General features: G+C 55.0%; 2 protein-coding genes and 1 non-coding gene across 6 annotated transcripts; 1 reads left to right on the top strand and 2 right to left on the bottom strand.

Annotated features, from left to right (window-relative positions):
- Positions 1–704: 704 nt before the first annotated feature.
- Positions 705–3,864, bottom strand: rbx1 (ring-box 1, E3 ubiquitin protein ligase). Its single transcript, XM_088606372.1, has 5 exons — positions 3,717–3,864; positions 2,812–2,890; positions 2,254–2,324; positions 1,752–1,837; positions 705–972 (listed from the first exon to the last, which is right to left on the bottom strand). Exons 1-5 carry the CDS (start codon positions 3,861–3,863, stop codon positions 960–962), a joined length of 396 nt encoding a protein of 131 aa, XP_088462498.1. The 5' UTR covers position 3,864; the 3' UTR covers positions 705–959.
- Positions 3,843–22,033, top strand: l3mbtl2 (L3MBTL histone methyl-lysine binding protein 2). Of its 4 annotated transcripts, XM_088606362.1 has the most exons (20): positions 3,843–4,069; positions 4,416–4,559; positions 5,008–5,192; positions 5,775–5,881; positions 12,795–12,978; positions 13,425–13,558; positions 13,643–13,766; positions 15,406–15,485; positions 15,581–15,698; positions 15,882–16,016; positions 16,972–17,060; positions 17,680–17,911; positions 18,003–18,079; positions 18,172–18,276; positions 18,508–18,655; positions 19,453–19,535; positions 19,617–19,851; positions 19,977–20,033; positions 20,123–20,233; positions 20,706–22,033. In XM_088606362.1, the coding sequence occupies exons 1-20, from the start codon at positions 3,957–3,959 to the stop codon at positions 20,831–20,833; spliced, it is 2,589 nt and encodes an 862-aa protein (XP_088462488.1). In that variant the 5' UTR covers positions 3,843–3,956; the 3' UTR covers positions 20,834–22,033. The 4 variants fall into 4 exon arrangements, with proteins under 4 accessions (XP_088462488.1, XP_088462490.1, XP_088462489.1 ...); XM_088606364.1 differs by lacking the exons at positions 3,843–4,069; positions 4,416–4,559; positions 5,008–5,192; positions 5,775–5,881 and adding exons at positions 9,270–9,287; positions 10,579–10,697; XM_088606363.1 differs by lacking the exons at positions 3,843–4,069; positions 4,416–4,559; positions 5,008–5,192; positions 5,775–5,881 and adding exons at positions 9,320–10,088; positions 10,579–10,697.
- On the bottom strand, positions 8,885–8,956 carry trnaq-cug (transfer RNA glutamine (anticodon CUG)). The gene has a single exon. It is a non-coding gene; the product is annotated as a tRNA-Gln (tRNA).
- Positions 22,034–22,066: the final 33 nt, after the last annotated feature.

Here is a 22,066-nt window from a genome sequence, read left to right as displayed (position 1 = left end):
GCAGGGGCTGTGTTCAGTTCACACAACTGACTAGACCTGATCAGCCCTCCAGAACCAGGACCACCCCACAGTATCAGTCAGACGGCCTCAGAACACACGGGTGTGTGCCGGGGGGGGGGGGGGCGATATGCAAATCCATTTAAGCAAAAGAAAAGTGGTACAGCACTATCTTTGTTTCCTATTTAGCTCACACAATGTATATATTGGACAGCAGGTTAAACCCCACTGGTGTAGAAAGAGGTTCACCTGGCTCCAGGGCAGTGGAAGTGCAGCAGACTAGTTGCACTCTCAGTTAGATTTCACCCACGATCACAGCATTCCTGCATCACAGAACGCACTTTTACATCTCCCATTGTTCTTACTTTGCCCTCTCCCTCAATCCTGGTCCTAGTGACCCCCAGACCTGCTCGGTTCCATTCCACCCCCCCCCGAATTAGACAATCAAAGCCTGTCTTCTTTGGAATATTTGCATTGTGGTTGTAGTCACAAGTTTGGGGTTTAATTCCACGTTAAACAAACACGCCGGTTAGAGCTTGACCGCATTGATGAGCCGCGAACAAACGGTTCAGGATACGGCAACGAAGCCTCTGACTGGGTCTGGAAGAAGAACGGGCAGGTGTGTGGGTCACCAGAACCAGCACCGGGAACCACTGCTCCACCCATCCAAAAAAAAAAAAAACAGATGCCCACAACAGGAAGCCTCCTTACATTGAACACAGAGGTTTATTTATAATTTACAAACGGACCGTGAACGTGTTTTTTTAAAAAAAAAAGAACTCAGACTATTTCATGCCAGCTCATGGGGAGACGCAGTCGAGAGAGAGAGTGCACCCCACACAACAGCTGGGGCCAGGCCCGGGGCCAGTGCTCGCGTGCAGAGGGGAGGAGAGGAGGAGGAGGGAGGGGCTGTACGCCAGCGACCTGTAGCGTAGCCACTGCCCAGTCCACTGTCCTTCACCCTAGTGTCCGTACCTGCAAGGGCAAGGAAAGCACAAAGCAATCATTACACCAGGTAACAGCACCACCCGCCCGCCCGCCCTGACAGAGGGAACAGGATATTGCACACCAGACGATCCCGATTCCAGCACACAGGTGCACACACGCTACACACCTCTCGTCCTGGCGGACATGGACTGCACACCTGCTCTACAAACTGCGCGCCCCGCAAGCGTACAGCTCGCCTTTACTAGAACCCAGATGAGACGCGAATGAATATTAATCAGCTCTTGGTTCGATCGCAGTGCCGCAGGAGACCGTGCTACCTCGAATAATCAATAACCGTTAGACCGAGCTCGGTCCCGTCTCTGGGAGCACTGTGATTGGACAAACAGCTCATCAACATTCCACAGTTCACCCCGAGTGTTGCTCTTCACGCCCAGGCTAGCCAGGAAGGACGTTCATTCACAAAACAGACCTCCTCTATATATACACCCTCCCCCCCCCAGCCTAAAAACTCCATCCTGGTGCCAAAGCATATTTTAAACTATTTTAGTATGAGCAGGAAGGAGAGAGCCCTGTTCTGTTCTGGTTTGTTCTGGACTGTGTGTAACTCTTCTTGGTGCCCTTCTCACTGTACTGATTGTACTGTATTATTATTATTATTGTATCATTCATTACACTGTTGCTGTGCTAAGCTGCTGTTGCACTGCAGTTTCCCTCACGGGATCAATAAAGTATCTGTCTATCCAGGCAGGGATGCCCGGCAGGGGATCCTGGCTATCCTGGCAGGACACGCCAGGGGAGCTACTCACTTCTGGAACTCCCACTCCCGGTTGTCCAGGGGGCAGACCTGTCGCGTCTTCAGCCAGCGCGAGATGCAGTGGAAGTGGAAGGCGTGCTGCGGGAGAGCAAGGGGAGAGGAGGGGCGGTCAGCTTGGGGGTCTTTCCGAGAGGTCGGTCAAGCAGGGGGGGGGGGGGGGGCTCAGGTTCCAGATACCGGGGGCAACGGTGGGCAGCTCTGGCTCCTGTTTCCACTCATCTCCACACCCCCCTTTCCAGACGGGGGGTTTCAGACAAGCGGCACGGATTACAGGAGGGGGGCGGGGCGTTTGCGGGTTCGCCCCCGCACCCGTAGGGGAACCCCTCCCGCGGCTACTCTGTTCGTTCACACAGCGCCAGTGCCACCCGTGTGCCCCTCCGAGGGGCTAGACGGGGCGAAAACCGGCCGTCTGGGAGAGCCCAGCGTGGCGGTGGCGTCTGTGCGGATGAGGCCCAGGGGAGGGCGAGGGAGGGAGGGAGAGCGCTCAGTCTTACATTGCAGACTCCCCAGGCCACAGTGCACTCCTCAGACGTAGCAGAAGCCTGGTTGGCCTGACATTCAATACCTGCAGAGAGAGAGAGAGAAAAACACAGCAGCGTGTTACCCTGTGAGCTTCAGAGGCACCTTAGGACTGGCACCTGAGTAAGACACCAGCGTCTGGATCTCATGTCTGTACACTCATACTGTGTCAGTGCATCAGTACAGTATAATTCATGTCTGTACACTCATACTGTGTCAGTGCATCAGTACAGTATAATTCATGTCTGTACACTCATACTGTGTCAGTGCATCAGTACAGTATAATTCATGTCTGTACACTCATACTGTGACAGTGCATTCACACAGCTCTGGGCTGTCAGTGTATTGGAGTCAGTATAATTAGTCTCAACACTCTTACCATGCCTGTACAGTCACACAGCTCTGCGCTGTCAGTGCGTCAGTGTCAGAACAGTATAATTCATGTCTGTGCACTCTTACTGTGTCCTTGCATTCACACAGCTCTGCGCTGTCAGTGTATTGCAGTCAGTACAGTAGAACTCCCATTTACTCACACAGGTCCATGATGTGGTTCCTGCAGATGGCACAGTTGTCCACCACGATATCCCAGGCCCACAGCGCTACTGCATTCCACTAGCAGCGGGGGGGGAAAGACAGAACACTTCACTTACTGACAGTGCATGCACCAACCTGGCTGACCCTGACCGGCCCCTTTAGAGCTGCTGTTCCGCTGCACCGGGCTCGGACCGGATCCTCTAGTGACTCGTACTCCCTGACAGGCGGCTGACCGAACAACCCCGTCCTCATAACCCACATCTCCTCCCGATCCAGCGAATCAATAGGAGAGGGGGGGGGGGGAATTACCTCAATGATCGCCTGCACTGGGCTGAGATGTGTCCACCCGCTCGTGTTCTCTGCCTGCATGTTGTTATTGCGACATTCGTGAGTCTCGCCCGGCCTCACATCGGGAGGGCCGAGTAATCCGGCAGAGCGGCGCTACTGGGCGCTGTTGTTGTTGTTGTTGTTGTTGTTATTATTCATTAATTAATTATTATTTATTAAAAGGGGCATCTGGTACTGTAAACCGCGTCCGAGGTGCTGAAAAGTGTATTGCTTTTTTCCCTCCCGACCAGCTTTGTCGGCGCTTGAGAAAAGAAACAGCTTCGTCATTCAAAAAAAGCGAGGAGAACTGAACCGGCTGAAACACGAATACACACTTGTTATTCTCAAAAAGCAGGCGCCCGACAAAAATAGTTTAAGCTGGCGTCCTTAGAAAAGCCTACGGAAATAAATCCGTAAGCCCATTAGCCATCGTTAGCTAACCACGCAAAAACACCGCAAAGCGTCCAGTATTACTCCCCAAACACCTGTATGTTACAACCGATTAACAACAGTCATCAACTTAATCTCTCTCCGTCCCTCCGTCCTTAATTTTTCCTCCTCGAATTACTCAAAGTACCTTTTTCACTTCGAAACGCTTCTTGCTGGCTCCGCTGTTGGTCCCGCTCGGGGCGTCCACATCCATCGCTGCCGCCATCTTGTCACTGGGAACCCTGGCTCTTGAGCGCCTGCGCTGGCCGTCGCTTCCGGCGGCGAGCTGTGACATCACGGTCCCCATAACAACAGGGCCTGCGGTTCCACACGAAGCCTGACTTTGTACCTGCAGCCTGCCGGCCCGCCGCAGAAGGACGCGTTTGCGATGGTCCAGTGTTTTGCCCCCGACTGCAACCATCACAGCGAAAGAGAAACCTGCAAATTCTTCCGTTTCCCCAAGGATCCGAGGCAGTTCCGGGTTTGGCAAGAGCGATGCAGGTTGGCACGCCGTTTTGCGGGATAAACAGTTAAAAAGTGACATATGGCAGGTGTCTTCGTTTCACCAGTATGCCTCTGAAAAACCTGCAGCCTGTTTTGCGTCAGAGTATCAAGCTATTGAGTGACAGACCAAACCCCTGCCTGTTTTGACAGAAGGCTTTAGGTTGTCTGGTTGTAGTTTCTGTGAGCTTCTCTAAACGTGAAATGTGTCGTTCAGGAACGATAGGATGGCGATTCTTTGCCTTACAAGTCCTGTTCCTGTCCTGTCCCCCCACAAACACACAGAGAGGCCCTCTAGAGGCACCTGAACTGAGGGTCGGGCCAACCAGCCGGTCTTTTCTTCCAGGCGGCAGGACAAAGACCCGAGCGTCTTCTCCAGGCTCTGCAGCTGCCACTTCGCGGAGGGGAAGAAGGACAGGGGCCCGTCCATCTTCAAGACCCCCGCCACCGGCCCGCGGGCCTGGACGCCGCTGAAGAAGAGGAGGAACCGGTAAGCATCCTGCGAGAGGCAGGAGGGGGTCGCGTTCTCCCAGGGAGGCAGGCAGGACCGTGGGGCACCGGATCTGGCCAGGACACTGGGGTTACACTCCTGCTCTTGTCGAGAGACGAATGGGATTTTTAATGACCACAGAGAGTCAGGACCTCAGTTTTATGTCTCATCCAAAGGACGGTGCCTTTTTACAGTATAGTGTCCCCGTCACTATACTGGGGCATTAGGACCCACACAGACCGCAGGGTGAGCGCCCCCTGCTGGCCCCACTAACACCTCTCCCAGCAGCAGCCTCAGTTGATCCCAGGAGTCTCCCCTCCAGGTCCTGGCCAGGCTCACCCTGCTGGGCTCCAGTGGGGCTGCCGGCCGGGAGCTGCAGGGTGGTGGAGCTGCTGGCCGTATCACTAGTGGGATAAAAGTGAAGAGGATTCCATTCTCCCGCCTGCAGGGCCCCCGGTGCTGAGCCTGCAGGGCCTGTGGTGCCGCCCAAGCAGACCGAGCCTCTGCTGTTCCAGCCGGCGTCCCCCCTGGGCCTGGAAGGCGGCGCTCCGGCTCCCACTGGCGAAGAGGGCGGCGGGGAAGAGGAGCCCGGAGTCCCGGGAGGGGTCCTGCCTCTGTCCCCTCCCTCCCGAGGTGAGGTCAGGGCCCGGGGAGATCGGGGGCGACACGAGGACAGTCACAGAGGAGAAGAGGCCGTAACTGATGGCTCAGCTTTTTCAGTAACTAACAGATCTGTCTGCCATAAATAACCGGACACCTCTTGGCAAAAGCCAGGGTATCGGCTTCAAAACCATGGCAGGGCAGCTTGTTCCCCACTCCCGCCCTTTGCGTAAAGTAGCCCCCCCGTCCCGATTAGAGGATCGAATCCAACCGTTTTGGGGAATTAACTGTGCTTCACACCTTAACTTTTAGTTTATGTCCATAAATTGTCCACAACTTGTGTTTTTGCTTTTATTGCAACAGTTTGATTGGAATTTGCTACAGTAATGTAAGCTTGAGCATTGAGCCTTCTCGTTATTAATTTTTTTACAGCGTGTAAGAACATGTGGGCTGTGTTCCTGCGAGTGACTTGCCGGTTCTGGTGAATCACAGATGCCGACTGTTTATTGCTCAGTTTATTCATCCATTCGGGACGTGTTAGACTGGGCCTGAACCCCGGGTGTCGGTCGGCACACGGGATGCGATGGAAGCCGCTGTGCCTTGTGTTCTCCGCAGCTCCAGCGCCGCCCAGCTGGCTGCCGGCTGCAGCAGACGGCTCCGCGTCGCAGGCGAGCGTGGAGAGGCATGTGGGCTCCCCTCAGGACCCCATCGCAGAGCTGCAGGTAGGTGATACTGCTGCTGTTACTGTCACTGATACTACTGTTACTGCTACTAACACTACCACTGACACTGCCCCTGCTGGCACTGATACTACTGTTACTGCTACTAACACTACCACTGACACTGCCCCTGCTGGCACTGATACTACTGTTACTGCTACTAACACTACCACTGACACTGCCCCTGCTGTCACTGATACTACCACTGATACTACTGTTACTGCTACTAATACTACCACTGACACTGCCCCTGCTGTCACTGATACTACCACTGATACTACTGTTACTGCTACTAATACTACCACTGACACTGCCCCTGCTGTCACTGATACTACCACTGATACTACTGTTACTGCTACTAACACTACCACTGACACTGCCCCTGCTGTCACTGATACTACCACTGATACTACTGTTACTGCTACTAATACTACCACTGACACTGCCCCTGCTGTCACTGATACTACCACTGATACTACTGTTACTGCTACTAATACTACCACTGACACTGCCCCTGCTGTCACTGATACTACCACTGATACTACTGTTACTGCTACTAACACTACCACTGACACTGCCCCTGCTGTCACTAATACTACCCCTGCTGTCACTAATACTACCACTGATACTACTGTTACTGCTACTAATACTACCACTGACACTGTCCCTGCTGTCACTGATACTACCACTGCTACTACTGTTACTGCTACTAATACTACCACTGACACTGCCCCTGCTGTCACTGATACTACCACTGATACTACTGTTACTGCTACTAACACTACCACTGACACTGCCCCTGCTGTCACTGATACTACCACTGATACTACTGTTACTGCTACTAATACTACCACTGACACTGCCCCTGCTGTCACTAATACTACCCCTGCTGTCACTAATACTACCACTGATACTACTGTTACTGCTACTAATACTACCACTGACACTGCCCCTGCTGTCACTAATACTACCCCTGCTGTCACTAATACTACCACTGATACTACTGTTACTGCTACTAATACTACCACTGACACTGCCCCTGCTGTCACTGATACTACCACTGATACTACTGTTACTGCTACTAATACTACCACTGACACTGCCCCTGCTGTCACTGATACTACCACTGATACTACTGTTACTGCTACTAATACTACCACTGACACTGCCCCTGCTGTCACTGATACTACCACTGACACTGCCCCTGCTGGCACTGATACTACCACTGATACTACTGTTACTGCTACTAATACTACCACTGACACTGCCCCTGCTGTCACTGATACTACCACTGATACTACTGTTACTGCTACTAATACTACCACTGACACTGCCCCTGCTGTCACTAATACTACCCCTGCTGTCACTAATACTACCACTGATACTACTGTTACTGCTACTAATACTACCACTGACACTGCCCCTGCTGTCACTGATACTACCACTGATACTACTGTTACTGCTACTAATACTACCACTGACACTGCCCCTGCTGTCACTGATACTACCACTGATACTACTGTTACTGCTACTAATACTACCACTGACACTGCCCCTGCTGTCACTGATACTACCACTGACACTGCCCCTGCTGGCACTGATACTACCACTGATACTACTGTTACTGCTACTAATACTACCACTGACACTGCCCCTGCTGTCACTGATACTACCACTGATACTACTGTTACTGCTACTAATACTACCACTGACACTGCCCCTGCTGTCACTAATACTACCCCTGCTGTCACTAATACTACCACTGATACTACTGTTACTGCTACTAATACTACCACTGACACTGCCCCTGCTGTCACTGACACTACCACTGATACTACTGTTACTGCTACTAATACTACCACTGACACTGCCCCTGCTGTCACTGATACTACCACTGATACTACTGTTACTGCTACTAATACTACCACTGACACTGCCCCTGCTGTCACTGATACTACCACTGATACTACTGTTACTGCTACTAATACTACCACTGACACTGCCCCTGCTGTCACTGATACTACCACTGATACTACTGTTACTGCTACTAATACTACCACTGACACTGCCCCTGCTGGCACTGATACTACCACTGATACTACTGTTACTGCTACTAATACTACCACTGACACTGCCCCTGCTGTCACTGATACTACCACTGATACTACTGTTACTGCTACTAATACTACCACTGACACTGTCCCTGCTGTCACTGATACTACCACTGATACTACTGTTACTGCTACTAATACTACCACTGACACTGTCCCTGCTGTCACTGATACTACCACTGATACTACTGTTACTGCTACTAATACTACCACTGACACTGCCCCTGCTGTCACTAATACTACCCCTGCTGTCACTAATACTACCACTGATACTACTGTTAATGTTACTAATACTACCACTGACACGACTACTATTACCACTATTTCTTGAAAAAAAAGTCATGGCCTCCTAATAACCCCCCTCTCTGAACTGGCTCCATCACTCTGCTCTCCTCCCCACTGAGAGCTGGTGTGTGGAGAGAGGACTGGAGCATCATCCAGGTGGGGTACACACTGGTGGGGGTGGAGGGGATCCCCAGTACCTGTACAGCGCTGTGAGTGGAGTGTCCAGAAAAGCGCTATATAAGAGTAATCAATTATTATTAGTATTAGTATTAGCAGTAGTATTATTATTAGCTGTCTCTACTAGTAACACAACTCAAGCTGCTGCCTTTGCAGATTAGTGTGTAAGAGGGGGTGGGAGTGTGGAACAAGCTGCCCAGCCATGCTGTAAGATGATATGCAGTATATAAGCACATACAATAAGATAAAAACACATGGAGAACGTTTTTCAGGGTTTGATGTGGAATGCCATCTGCAGTATCAAAGGTAGGTTCAGAAGTGTGCTGTCTATACACAGAAATGGATTCTGGAAATATTCTGAATGTTTGAAATAACTGTATGGAAAAAAAAGGGTAAATGTGAAGTTAATAATGACACTGACTTAAAAAACGTCAGGTTCCACCGAGATTTGAACTCGGATCGCTGGATTCAGAGTCCAGAGTGCTAACCATTACACCATGGAACCATGTGACTGAGCCGTGTCGGTCGTCTCTTTTCTGTATTTGAGTAGAACGACAAGCGCTCTCATTCGATGCCGATGTCGATTACTTGTTGAGCACGCGTTTCGGGTTAAGGTGTGTTTTAACTGACTGTGTTAGAAACGCGTTATGTAGACGGGTATATTAGGATACAGCGAAGGGAACGTGCGTCTATTCCGCGCAAGTGTACGAAACTACAAATCCCAGAACCCTCAGCGGATCTCAGCGATGAACCTCGGCTGCGATTGGCGGGATAGGTCTACCGGTTAGCCAATAGGGAGCGAGATACTTGACCGGCCCTAACTCGGCATGGAGCGCGTAAGTTATGTTGTTTTGTTCGGCAATTCTAAATACTTACAACTGCATTAATGTGCAGACAAAGGAAACAATATCCAAGACCGCTTGATGGTGTTTAAGCGTTCGCATGACTTAAACAAGTGTGCATTTTGTTTTTTTTTTAAACATCCCTCGGTTTTGCAGTGTATAGCCTTCGGGCGCTAACCTCTTGTTTTCGTTAAAGCGGAGCTGCGCTCACAATTTCTCAGACCAGGGTATTCGATCTCGGTAACAAAGTCGATTACTGCACGTTAAAAGAATCGCCAAATTTAACGCATGTGGAACGAAGCGCGACATCGTGAACTTTTGTGTAAGCACAGCGCGGTCGCCATGCTGTCGCAGGCGGGGGGGGTGGAGAGCAGCACGCGATCTCGTCACGGGCGAGAGAACGAGAGATCGCGAGAGCGGTGACGTAAAATCGGCCCTTCCTGCTCGCCGGCCGAGAAGCGTGATCTTCTATCTATAACAACATCACTCCTGTTTGTCCTTTTGGAGTCGCGCATGTGTCTCGGACGATGCCTCACTGTCGTGCCTTTGGCTGTTCAGAACATAGTGGCCGCACCCAAAGCAGGGGCTCTCATCAGCAGAAGGTCAGGCTGTTTCCTTTTCCAAGAGATATTGAACTGGCCAGGCGGTGGCTAGCCAACATGGGCACTGAAGCCGGGCCCGTCGACACGTTCCTCGAGGAGATTCAGCGCGATGCGCGATCAGATAAGCACAGGTTGTGCAGCAAGCACTTCACCCCAGAAATGTTCGAACGCGATCTGCAAGCTGAGTTAACAAGTAAGTAGGATTTGTCAGCAAAGCAGCCGCTGGGTTAAAGTCAGGTCAGCTGCGCTCATTCAGATCGGCTGTCCTGGCATCCACACGGGCTGTGACACAACACGTCCTCCAAGAATATCAAGCCCTGCTAGAATCTTTCTGTCACGTCTGATGTACCAGAAAATAAATGAAAGAGCACTTTTGTCAAATTTGGGAAGGAATATGAGCGTATTTATGTTGGTTGGCAGATCGCTCTTTTTTTTTGCAAACCTTAGATTAACTATCTAAAAGAACACGTCGCCTTGTATGGATGGGCTTCATGAGGATATTTAAACTGAATAAAGTGGCGTCATCTGCATGGGCTAAAGCATGTGACTCATTGCGACAGTAATAGATCGGTTTCAGATGTTGTCAGTTTGGGATAGGACCTGTGTGTTGAGCTTTTCTCTGCTTTGGAGTTTACGTGTTTGTGAAGCCCGACGGTCCGTAATATAAAATATATTCATTTCAGATACTGAGCCAAAACTTAGGCTCAAGCCCGGGGCCGTCCCTACCGTTTTTACTCAGGAAAAGCAACCGATGAAAACAGAAAGCAGTGGGAGGGCCAAATCAGCGCTCAATAGAGAACGGGTATGTGAGTATACCTTGGGCCTAGAGTACGGAGAAGCCTCTACTCTTTGTAACCTCTTTAAAAATGTGTAGTTTTCCTCTCCGCAGGTGAGGTGGAGAACTACACTTCCCACGATGCCCGGAGGGGGGGGGGGTATGGCTTGTCCATTTCCTGTCTAATGACCTCGAGCTGGGAGAGATTAGCTACTTCCTCCCTGGCCTTAAGCAGCAAACCCAAGTTTGGTGTCTTCTGTCTGAAGAGGGCCTGAAGGCTAGATATGAAAATATTTAACAAGAAAGTTTGATATCTGTGTGTAAAATTTAGATGCAAGTAATAGCCCTAATAACACTATTTTGTTCATGATTGATTTTGGTTTTCCCTGATCAAGGATTCGACACGATAAATCAGTAACATAAATTTGATGTGCACCGAATTTGAAATGACATTCCCAGCCATTTGAATCAATACGCGAGCTTTGACAATACAGCAGCCGATTGATGCTGTAATGTTTGTTTTTTTTAGAAACTCCTATCGTATCTTTAAAAAAAATTCCAAATGATCTAGCCCGGTATGTTTTTGTTGAAGAGTTGAGTTCTGTCCTTGCTGTCCGGTGTAAATGGAGATCAGCCTCAGTTTGTGAAGCTGGCGAGCAAGCCCCTGCGGGGCTCTTCTGATGAGGCACGCCGCTGAGAATTCGGGGTGCACCTGGGGGAGAAAGTGGGGTCTTCTCTTCGCTACCGCCACGGAGCTCGCGCCTCACGACAACGCCGCGATCCCTTCGCCGTTGGCGCCAGTGTGCAGTCTCGACAACCGCGCCACCTGCCAAGATCCCCCAGGCGGGATTCGGCGTGGCTGCCTTCGGGGGGGGCAGGTTCTGTTTCATCGGCGCTGGTTCCGCCCCGGCTTCAGCGTCTGTTTCGTCTTGCGTGGACTGGAGTTCGAGCCCATACCCTCGCGCGTCCGTCGGGGCGGTTAGGTTACCGCGCGCGCTGTCTCTGTCCGGAGTGAAGGGAGACGCCTTCTTGGGCCTGCTGGTCGGCAGTGTAACAGGGCCGCTTGGACGTGCCCGGAGGTCCTGCATCGTTCAGCATCGCGGGCAACGGTGGTGGTGCTGCACGGACGTGGAGACCTCGCCTCTTCCGCGATGAACGCCAGAGCTTGTACGCGTCGCCTTGTGCTTGGTGGTTCCCCCGCCAGGCGCGCGACGTCGGCGCCGATCCATTCTAGCCCCGGGATGTAAGAAATAGCGTTGTGGTTCTCCTTGAATTTGGTTAAGCTTCCCACGGTTGTGCTGTTTCGTGGTGCGTGCGTGCGCGAGGTTGCGAAAGTGTAGCTCGCTGGCCGGCGATACCAGCGCAGAGTTAAAATCGCCCAGAGCAGCACCAGAGCTCTTACAGTCCGACTCGATGGTGGCTTTATCGTGATAGCTGTACCACGCTTCTGAACCACGTCTCTCCTGTCCCGGTCCTGCAGGCCCCAGTCCAGTAAGTCTCCTAGTGCTCAGTAAGTCAGGAGTCTCTAACTGGTCCTGCAGGCCCCAGTCCAGTTAGTCTCCTAGTGCTCAGTAAGTCAGAGTCTCTAACTGGTCCTGCAGGCCCCAGTCCAGTTAGTCTCCTAGTGCTCAGTAAGTCAAGAGTCTCTAACTGGTCCTGCAGGCCCCAGTCCAGTTAGTCTCCTAGTGCTCAGTAAGTCAGAGTCTCTAACTGGTCCTGCAGGCCCCAGTCCAGTTAGTCTCCTAGTGCTCAGTAAGTCAGAGTCTCTAACTGGTCCTGCAGGCCCCAGTCCAGTTAGAGTAAGGCAGGGGCTCTGTCTCTGCTCCTCATGCTGGTCTTATAGGTCACCCTAAATCAGGGGTTCCCAGTCCTGGTTAGGAATAACTTTGATTCACATTACCACAATATCCGCAAAACGAGGTGCCTGTTACCTGCGCCTGCACTCACAGGAACACAGGCCTTGACTTGAGAACCCCAGAGGAGAAGCAGTGTGCTGGTACTTCACTCACGACGTACCCCCCCACCCGGAGAAGCCAGTGGGAATCGGGGGAATCCGGAGGCGAGGAAGGGTGTGTTGGCTGGACGGGCCCCCGCAGTGACCCCGGTGCCCTTTCGCTCCCGCAGGAAAAGGATTCCCCAGGATCCCGGCCGCCCATCCCCGTCCTGGCCGGGGCGGGGAGCCCCCAGCTGCTCCTGGACAGCGAGGGGGAGATGGAGTCCGAGGAGGAGCTGGGCAGGGATCCGGACGCCCTGTCCCCCGCCTCCCCGCCCCGGGCGCCGCTGTCCAAGGAGGAGATGCACGAGCCGGGTGAGAGGCGGGGGCGAGGTGGGAAGGGAGGGAGAATCCGGACGGGGGGGATGGGGGACAGGGGCGTAGCCAGAGGGGTGGCACAGAGCAGCCGTTGCCTGAGATACGGCCCTGCTACCCCGGTTGTAGGTGTGGCCTGAAATCCCAGCTTGTTCTGGGCTCACCCTCAAAGGGAAATGTACACGTGGAAGACAATTCCGACACGTCTTGGCCGTGTTTTTAGAGGGTACGGGTCGACTCTGCTGGAGGTGTCCGGCGTCGGGACAGTGCGCGGCAGACCGCTCCCGGTGCTGGGAAAGGGAAGGCAGCGGACAGATTATGGCGATAGAGGGACCGCAAGGGGCGGGCAGGGAACGGGGAGCGGAGGGGAGGGCGGTGCGAGGGAAACCGAGGACGTCGGGTCGGTAGCCGACGCCTGGCTGACCGCTGGCTCGTGTCTCCTGCAGCGGTGTGCGAGATGTGTGGCATGGTGGGCACCAGGGACGCCTTCTTCTCCAAGACCAAGCGCTTCTGCAGCGTCTCCTGCTCCCGCAGCTACTCCTCCAACTCCAAGAAGGCCTCCATCCTGGCCCGGCTGCAGGTCAGGGGTCGGGGGTCAAGGGGCGGCGGGAGCGACCTCGTGGCCGCGTGGACCGCGCGCTCACGGCCGGCTCTCTGATTGCAGGGCAAGCCTCCCACCAAGAAGGCCAAGGTGCTGCACAAGGCCGCCTGGTCCAGCAAGATCGGGGCCTTCCTGCACTCCCAGGGCGTCGGGCAGCTGCACGACGGCACGGTGACCGGGCAGGATGGTGAGACTCTCCGGGCCGGCGGGGCCTTAACACGCATGCACTGGGACTGGACACCGCGCTGGACTGCAGCCACACTCGGACTGGACACTGCACTGGACCGCACCCACACTCACACTCACACTCAGACTGGACACTGCACTGGACCGCACCCACACTCACACTCGGACTGGACACTGTGCTGGACCGCACCCACACCCACACTCAGACTGGACACTGTGCTGGACCACACCCACACCCACACTCACTCGGACTGGACACTGCACTGGACCGCACCCACACTCACACTCACACTCAGACTGGACACTGTGCTGGACCACACCCACACTCACACTCGGACTGGACACTGTGCTGGACCGCACCCACTCACACTCAGACTGGACACTGTGCTGGACCACACCCACACCCACACTCACACTCACTCGGACTGGACACTGCACTGGACCGCACCCACACCCACACTCACACTCAGACTGGACACTGTGCTGGACCGCACTCACTCACACTCGGACTGGACACTGTGCTGGACCGCACCCACACTCACACTCAGACTGGACACTGTGCTGGACCGCACTCACTCACACTCGGACTGGACACTGTGGTGGACCGCACCCACACTCACACTCAGACTGGACACTGTGCTGGACCGCACTCACTCACACTCGGACTGGACACTGTGCTGGACCGCACCTACTCACACTCAGACTGGACACTGTGCTGGACCGCACCCACACTCACACTCAGACTGGACACTGTGCTGGACCGCACTCACTCACACTCGGACTGGACACTGTGCTGGACCGCACCTACTCACACTCAGACTGGACACTGTGCTGGACCGCACCCACACTCACACTCAGACTGGACACTGTGCTGGACCGCACCCACACTCACACTCAGACTGGACACTGTGCTGGACCGCACCCACACTCACACTCAGACTGGACACTGTGCTGGACCGCACTCACTCACACTCGGACTGGACACTGTGCTGGACCGCACCCACTCACACTCAGACTGGACACTGTGCTGGACCGCACCCACTCACACTCAGACTGGACACTGTGCTGGACCGCACCCACACTCACACTCGGACTGGACACTGTGCTGGACCGCACCCACACTCACACTCGGACTGGACACTGTGCTGGACCGCACCCACACTCACACTCGGACTGGACACTGTGCTGGACCGCACCCACTCACACTCAGACTGGACACTGTGCTGGACCGCACCCACACTCACACTCGGACTGGACACTGTGCTGGACCGCACCCACTCACACTCAGACTGGACACTGTGCTGGACCGCACCCACACTCACACTCAGACTGGACACTGTGCTGGACCGCACTCACTCACACTCGGACTGGACACTGTGCTGGACCGCACCCACTCACACTCAGACTGGACACTGTGCTGGACCGCACCCACACTCACACTCGGACTGGACACTGTGCTGGACCGCACCCACACTCACACTCGGACTGGACACTGTGCTGGACCGCACCCACTCACACTCAGACTGGACACTGTGCTGGACCGCACCCACACTCACACTCGGACTGGACACTGTGCTGGACCGCACCCACTCGTGCGCTGCAGTGGACTGCGCTGTGCCCACGGTCTGCTGTCTCCACAGCCTTCGTGGTGGGCTTCGACTGGGGCAGCTACCTCAAGGAGCACGGCCACAGGGCGGCGCCCGTCACCTGCTTCCGACACGTGAGTCTGTCGCCCCCCCGCCCTCCCACACAGCCCCGCGGGCGCCGGCGAGCTGGTGTCCATCTCTCTCTCTCTCTCTCGCCGGCCGCCCGCAGGTGCCCCTGTACGACCAGTGGGAGGACATCACCGTGGGCCTGAAGGTGGAGGTGTTGAACAGCGACGCGGTGCTGCCCAGTAAGGTGTACTGGATCGCCTCCATCGTCCGACTGGCAGGTCAGTGCGCCGCGGTCCGGCCTGCTCGCTCGGTCTCGCGCTTCGGTTCAGCCAGCAGGGGGCCTCCCAGGGGCAGGGCCACAGTTAATGCCCTCCACACTGTTCTTCGGCGATGCCGTGGTGGGGAAAGTTATTTCACCTCCGGCCCCCCCGGTCCTGTCCGCGTGTCTCTGTGCCCGTCAGGCTACAAGGCCCTGCTGCGCTACGAGGGGTTCGAGGGCGACGGCAGCCACGACTTCTGGTGTAACCTGGGCACCGTGGACATCCACCCCATCGGCTGGTGTGCTGTCAACAGCAAGCTGTTAGTGCCCCCGCAGTGTGAGTCTCCCGCTAACACTCCCTACAGCGCCCTGCAGACTGACCTGACACTGGGCTAGTGCAACACTGGACCGGTGTGACAGTGCTGCAGACTAGTGCGACACTGGACTAGTGCAACACTGGACCGGTGTGACAGTACTGCGGACTAGTGCAACACTGGACCGGTGTGACAGTACTGCAGACTAGTGCAACACTGGACTAGTGCAACACTGGTGTAACAGTGCTGCAGACTAGTGCGACACTCTACTGGTGTGTCTGCTCTGCAGACTTGTGTGACGCTGGACAGGTGTGACAGTGCTGCAGACTAGTGCAACACTCTACTGGTGTGTCTGCTCTGCAGACTTGTGTGACACTGGACAGGTGTGACAGTGCTGCAGACTAGTGCAACACTCTACTGGTGTGTCTGCTCTGCAGACTTGTGTGACACTGGACAGGTGTGACAGTGCTGCAGACTAGTGCAACACTCTACTGGTGTGTCTGCTCTGCAGACTTGTGTGACACTGGACAGGTGTGACAGTGCTGCAGACTAGTGCAACACTCTACTGGTGTGTCTGCTCTGCAGACTTGTGTGACACTGGACAGGTGTGACTGTGCTCTTCAGACTATTGTGACACTGGACAGGTGTGACTGTGTTCTGCAGACTATTGTGACACTGGAAAGGTGTGACTGTTCTGCAGATCAGTGTGACACTGGACAGGTGAGACAGTGCTGCAGACTAGTGCAACACTTGACTGGTGTGACTGTGCTCTGCAGACTATTGTGAAACTGGACAGGTGTGACTGTGTTCTGCAGATCAGTGTGACACTGGACAGGTGTGACAGTGCTGCAGACTAGTGCAACACTTGACTGGTGTGTCTGTGCTCTGCAGACTATTGTGAATCTGGACAGGTGAGACAGTGCTGTGGATAGAGTATTGTAGATTGCTGTAAGGCCAGCGTCCTGTCTCTCTCTCCAGCTGTGCATGAGCGCATCAAGGATTGGAAGAGCTACCTGATGAAGAAGCTGGTGGGCGCCAGGACCCTGCCCGTCGATTTCTATGTCAAAGTGAGTCCTGGGACCGTCTCGCGAAATCGTACCGGACACCCTCGTCTCTTCCCTCCCCGCTGTCCCTTTCCGTCTCTCCGTCCCATGTCTGACTGGCCTGTGATTATTAGGAGGCCATGACTGGTAAAGGCCAGGGAGGAAATTTGGCCAGGACACTGGGGTAACACCCCTACTCTTGTCGAGAAACGTCCTGGGATTTTTAATGACCACAGAGAGTCAGGACCTCCGTTTTACGTCTCATCCGAAGGACGGCGCAGTATAATCACTATACTGGGGCATCAGGACCCACACAGACTGCAGGGTGAGCGCCCCCTGCTGGCCCCACTCACACCTCTCCCAGCAGCAGCCTCAGTTGATCCCAGGAGTCTCCCCTCCAGGTCCTGGCCAGGCTCACCCTGCTGGGCTCCAGTGGGGCTGCAGGGTGATGGAGCTGCAGGGTGTTCCAGCTGCTGCTGTGTTCTGCTGTCCAGCTGTTCCAGACTGTCTCTCACACACACACACACACACACACACACACACACACACACACACACACACACGGATCAGGGCAGCCCCGCGGGGGCGCGGATCTCCGCAGCCCGTCTGCGCTCACTCTCTGTGCGTCTCTCTCGCCCCCCAGATGGCCGAGAGCATGAAGTACCCCTTCCGCCAGGGCATGCGGGTGGAGGTGGTGGACAAGGCGCGGGTGAGCCGCACGCGGGCGGCGGTGGTGGACACGGTGATCGGCGGGCGCCTGCGCCTGCTGTACGAGGACGGCGACGCCCACAGCGACTTCTGGTGCCACATGTGGAGCCCGCTGGTGCACCCCGTGGGCTGGTCGCGCCGCGTGGGGCACGGGCTCAAGCCGCTGGGTAAGACGGGCGGGGCGTGGGGGGGGGGGTCCAGGGGGGGCCGGAGCCGGCCGGTGCTGAACGTGTCGTCTCGTCTCGTCCGTCCCCGCAGAGAAGCGCGTGGACATGAGCAGCCACCCCACCTTCCGCAGGATCTACTGCGACAGCGTGCCCTACCTCTTCAAGAAGGTCAGGGCCCTCTCCCGCCCGCTGGCCGTCTCCCCCCGCGCCGCTCCCCCGCCCCTCCGGCCCTGACGGCTCTCTCTCTCCCCCACCCCCAGGTGCGGACCGTGTACCCGGAGGGGGGGTTCTTTGAGGAGGGGATGAAGCTGGAGGCCATCGACCCTCTGAATCTGGGCAACATCTGCGTGGCCACCGTGCGCAAGGTGACCCAACGCCCTAACGCACTCTCAGACCCTGTCAGTGCCGTGTTCATGTACTGGAGTGTCCAGTCAGTGTGTGTGTATGAACCCCTCTCTCTCTCAGTGCAGTGTTCATGTACTGGAGTGTCCAGTCAGTGTGTCTGTATGAACCCCTCTCTCTCTCAGTGCAGTGTTCATGTACTGGAGTGTCCAGTCAGTGTGTCTGTATTAAGTTCTCTGCTTCTGTCTTTCCAGGTGCTGTTGGACGGGTACCTGATGGTGGGGATTGACTCTAATGAGGTGGATGACGGTTCTGACTGGTTTTGCTATCATGCCTCCTCTCATGCCATCCTGCCTGCTGGTTTCTGCCAGCAGCACAAGATCCCTCTCACCCTGCCTCCTGGTACGACTCCCTGCCTGGCGCCCACTGTCTGCCAACACACACTGACCGGTACACTCTGTATAATAGTACACTGACCGGTACGCTCTGTCTGCGAACACACACTGACCGGTACACTCTGTATAATAGTACACTGACCGGTACGCTCTGTCTGCGAACACACACTGACCGGTACACCCTGTATAATAGTACACTGACCGGTACGCTCTGTCTGCCAACACACACTGACCGGTACACCCTGTATAATAGTACACTGACCGGTACGCTCTGTCTGCCAACACACACTGACCGGTACACACTGTATAATAGTACACTGACCGGTACGCTCTGTCTGCGAACACACACTGACCGGTACACACTGTATAATAGTACACTGACCGGTACGCTCTGTCTGCGAACACACACTGACCGGTACACACTGTATAATAGTACACTGACCGGTACGCTCTGTCTGCCAACACACACTGACCGGTACACCCTGTATAATAGTACACTGACCGGTACGCTTTGTCTGCGAACACACACTGACCCGAACACGCTGTATAATAGTACACTGACCGGTACGCTCTGTCTGCGAACACACACTGACCGGTACACGCTGTATAATAGTACACTGACCAGTGCACACTGTTTACTGACACGTTTGACCAGTACACACTGTATAAAGGTCTTGACATGCCCCGCCTTTTCTACCACCGGTATGATCCTGGTGTTGATATCGTGTGTATATTAACCTCTAATTCATGAGTCAGCTGTGGCATGAATTCGTGTCGGTCAGTGACTGTGGGCCTCTGTCTCAGGCTGCGACAAGAAGACGTTCACCTGGGCCAAGTACCAGGAAGAAACGGGTTCGAGAGCTGCCCCTGCCCGCCTCTTCAACACGGTGAGAGGGGTTCGGACTGGTCAGCGTCCGGTCGGCCGGGCGGCGAGTCTGCAATGACCCCCCTCTCTCTCTCTCTCTCAGGACTGTCCTGGCCACGGGTTCGCCGCCGGGATGAAGCTGGAGGCCGTCGACCTGATGGAGCCCCGGCTGATCTGCGTCGCCACGGTGAAGCGGGTCGTGGGCCGCCTCCTGCGGCTGCACTTCGACGGCTGGGACCCCGACTTCGACCAGTGGGCGGACTGCCAGTCCCCCGACATCTACCCCGTGGGCTGGTGTGAGATCACGGGGTACCAGCTCCAGCCTCCTGTAGCCACAGGTACGGGGCGGGGGAGTGGGGTTCGGGGGACACCGACGTCCGCTTTCACGGGGCCAAGTGTATTTTAAATTTAGGGTTCAGCTGCGCGTTGCATTAGCTAATATCAGCTCTCCTTTGTGTCGCAGAGGAGTGCCCCAGCTCCCCAGAAGATCCCCAGAAAAACAGACCGCTTGGGAAGAGAAGTGAGTCTCCCTCTCCTCCCCCGTCTTGTTCTTTATGAAACTCTCTCCTCGCCTTTTCATGGAAAACTGTTCCCCCCCTCCCCCCCCAGAGAGGAGGCTGGTCAGGAAGCTGGCCTCGCTGATTGCCAAAAACCGCCCACCCCTGAGGAGCAAGACCCCCACCTGCGAGGAGCTGAAGACCGAGCCCGTGGAGGAGGAGAGTGAGTGTCCCGCCTTTTCTCCTCGCTGTGCCTTGGCAGCGACGGTCTTGGAGACCCCAGATCCTCTGGGGGTATGCAGAGGCTGCGCCCACCCGCCCTGCAGTAACTGCCCCAGCTGCGCACACCCGCCCTGCAGTAACTGCCCCAGCTGCGCACACCCGCCCTGCTGTAACTGCCCCAGCTGGGCACACCCGCCCTGCAGTAACTGCCCCAGCTGCGCTCACCTGCCCTGCAGTAACTGCGCCAGCTGCGCCCACCCGCCCTGCAGTAACTGCGCAAGCTGCGCCCACCCGCCCTGCAGAAGCAGTTTTAAAATTCTGAGCTAATGATTTTAAAAATCCATCAACCTTCCCTGTTGCTGCAAGTCATGGTAGTGGGGCTCAGGTAGTCCTGGACACCTGCATCACTGTTAGATGAGGAGTGAGAGTGCGTGAACTCTGACCTGTGACCTCTGTCCTTCCCGGCCCCACAGTCATCGCGGTGAAGGTGAAGGTGGAGGAGGAGGAGGAGGAGGTGGCCTGTGACCCCCAGCCACCCCTGGAGCAACCAGAGGACTTGCAGATGCTGTTGGAGGAGGTGAAGCAGGAGGATGGAGAATGAGGGGGGCCGCAGATACTCCCGTACCCCTGGGGTACACGAGCAGCGCACGCCCGTGCTCTCTCAGTCCCTCTGTGGCTGTTTCCCTGTCCTCTGCTGCCACCTGCAGTGTCTCTGCTCTCCCCCTGTGGCCCAGACCATCGGGTCTGTACAGTAGGTCCTGAGGGGATTCGAACTGTTGAATTGAGTAATTACTGGAAGTAACTAATTAGGTGAAATATGAAACCAGAGAACTGCATCGCTCCCAGGAACAGCACCCTGTAAAAACCTAACCTGTCCAGGACGCAGGCAGGGGCGCGGTGTCCTGTGTGACCAGCAGCTACGTCAGGAAAGGTCCAGATGCAGGGAGAAGAAGGTGTGTTGTGGTTCTGCAGCAGGAGCAGGACAGAGTGTTGCTGTCCATGAGAGTGTCTTCCGCTGGAAGACTGGGAGACGCCGACAGTCTGGACCAGGGCGCTGGCTCCGAGGCGTCCGCCCCTGGTCCGGGCACGTCGCTCTGGCAGGGCGGACGGCAGGAGGTTCTTCTAAACCAGAGGCGGCCAGTGGGATCCACAGTCCACAAGGTTTTCCAGTCTGCTTTCGGGCCTCAGTTTTTAAAGATGTAGAAATAACAGAGGAGTTATTACAGTGGTGTGGAGTTTGGCATCACGGCCCTGATTAGTCATCCTGGGAAAGGACATGGAGTGAATTCTCACTCCTCCGAAAGAGAGGGAGAGAACTGGGAGTGAATTCTCACTCCTCAGAAAGAGAGGAAGAGAACTGGAAGTGAATTCTCACTTCTCAGAAAGAGAGGGAGAGAACTGGGAGTGAATTCTCACTCCTCAGAAAGAGAGGAAGAGAACTGGGAGTGAAATCTCACTCCTCAGGAAGAGAGGGGGAGAGAGCTGGGAGAGACTCCAGATTTCATTACAGGAGAGGGGGCTGGCAGATTCCTGACTGGTCCTGACTGGTCGTCGCTGGTTTTCTGGTGTTTCTGGTGGTCCTCTGTGATCACAGGGTCTAGACTGAGGAGCTGAGCAGGACGAGCGGGCGTGCAGCATGGCGGACGTCCAGAGCTAGACTCTGGCCACCAGCGGTGTTAGTAACTGCCCACTGCCTTGTGAGCAGAACGGGTTGTTAATCCTGTAGCAATTCAGGGCTGGACAACAGTATCTCAGACAGTTCATTTGTAAATAATAAATTTGATCAGTGGTTGGAAAAAAATGCTTTTTTTTATTGTGTCAAATACATTTTTGT

This window comes from Lepisosteus platostomus, chromosome 14 (assembly GCF_059453375.1).
Source record: "Lepisosteus platostomus isolate fLepPlt1 chromosome 14, fLepPlt1.hap1, whole genome shotgun sequence".
Classification (NCBI taxonomy): domain Eukaryota; kingdom Metazoa; phylum Chordata; class Actinopteri; order Semionotiformes; family Lepisosteidae; genus Lepisosteus; species Lepisosteus platostomus.
This window is presented reverse-complemented; position numbering and strand designations above follow the sequence as displayed.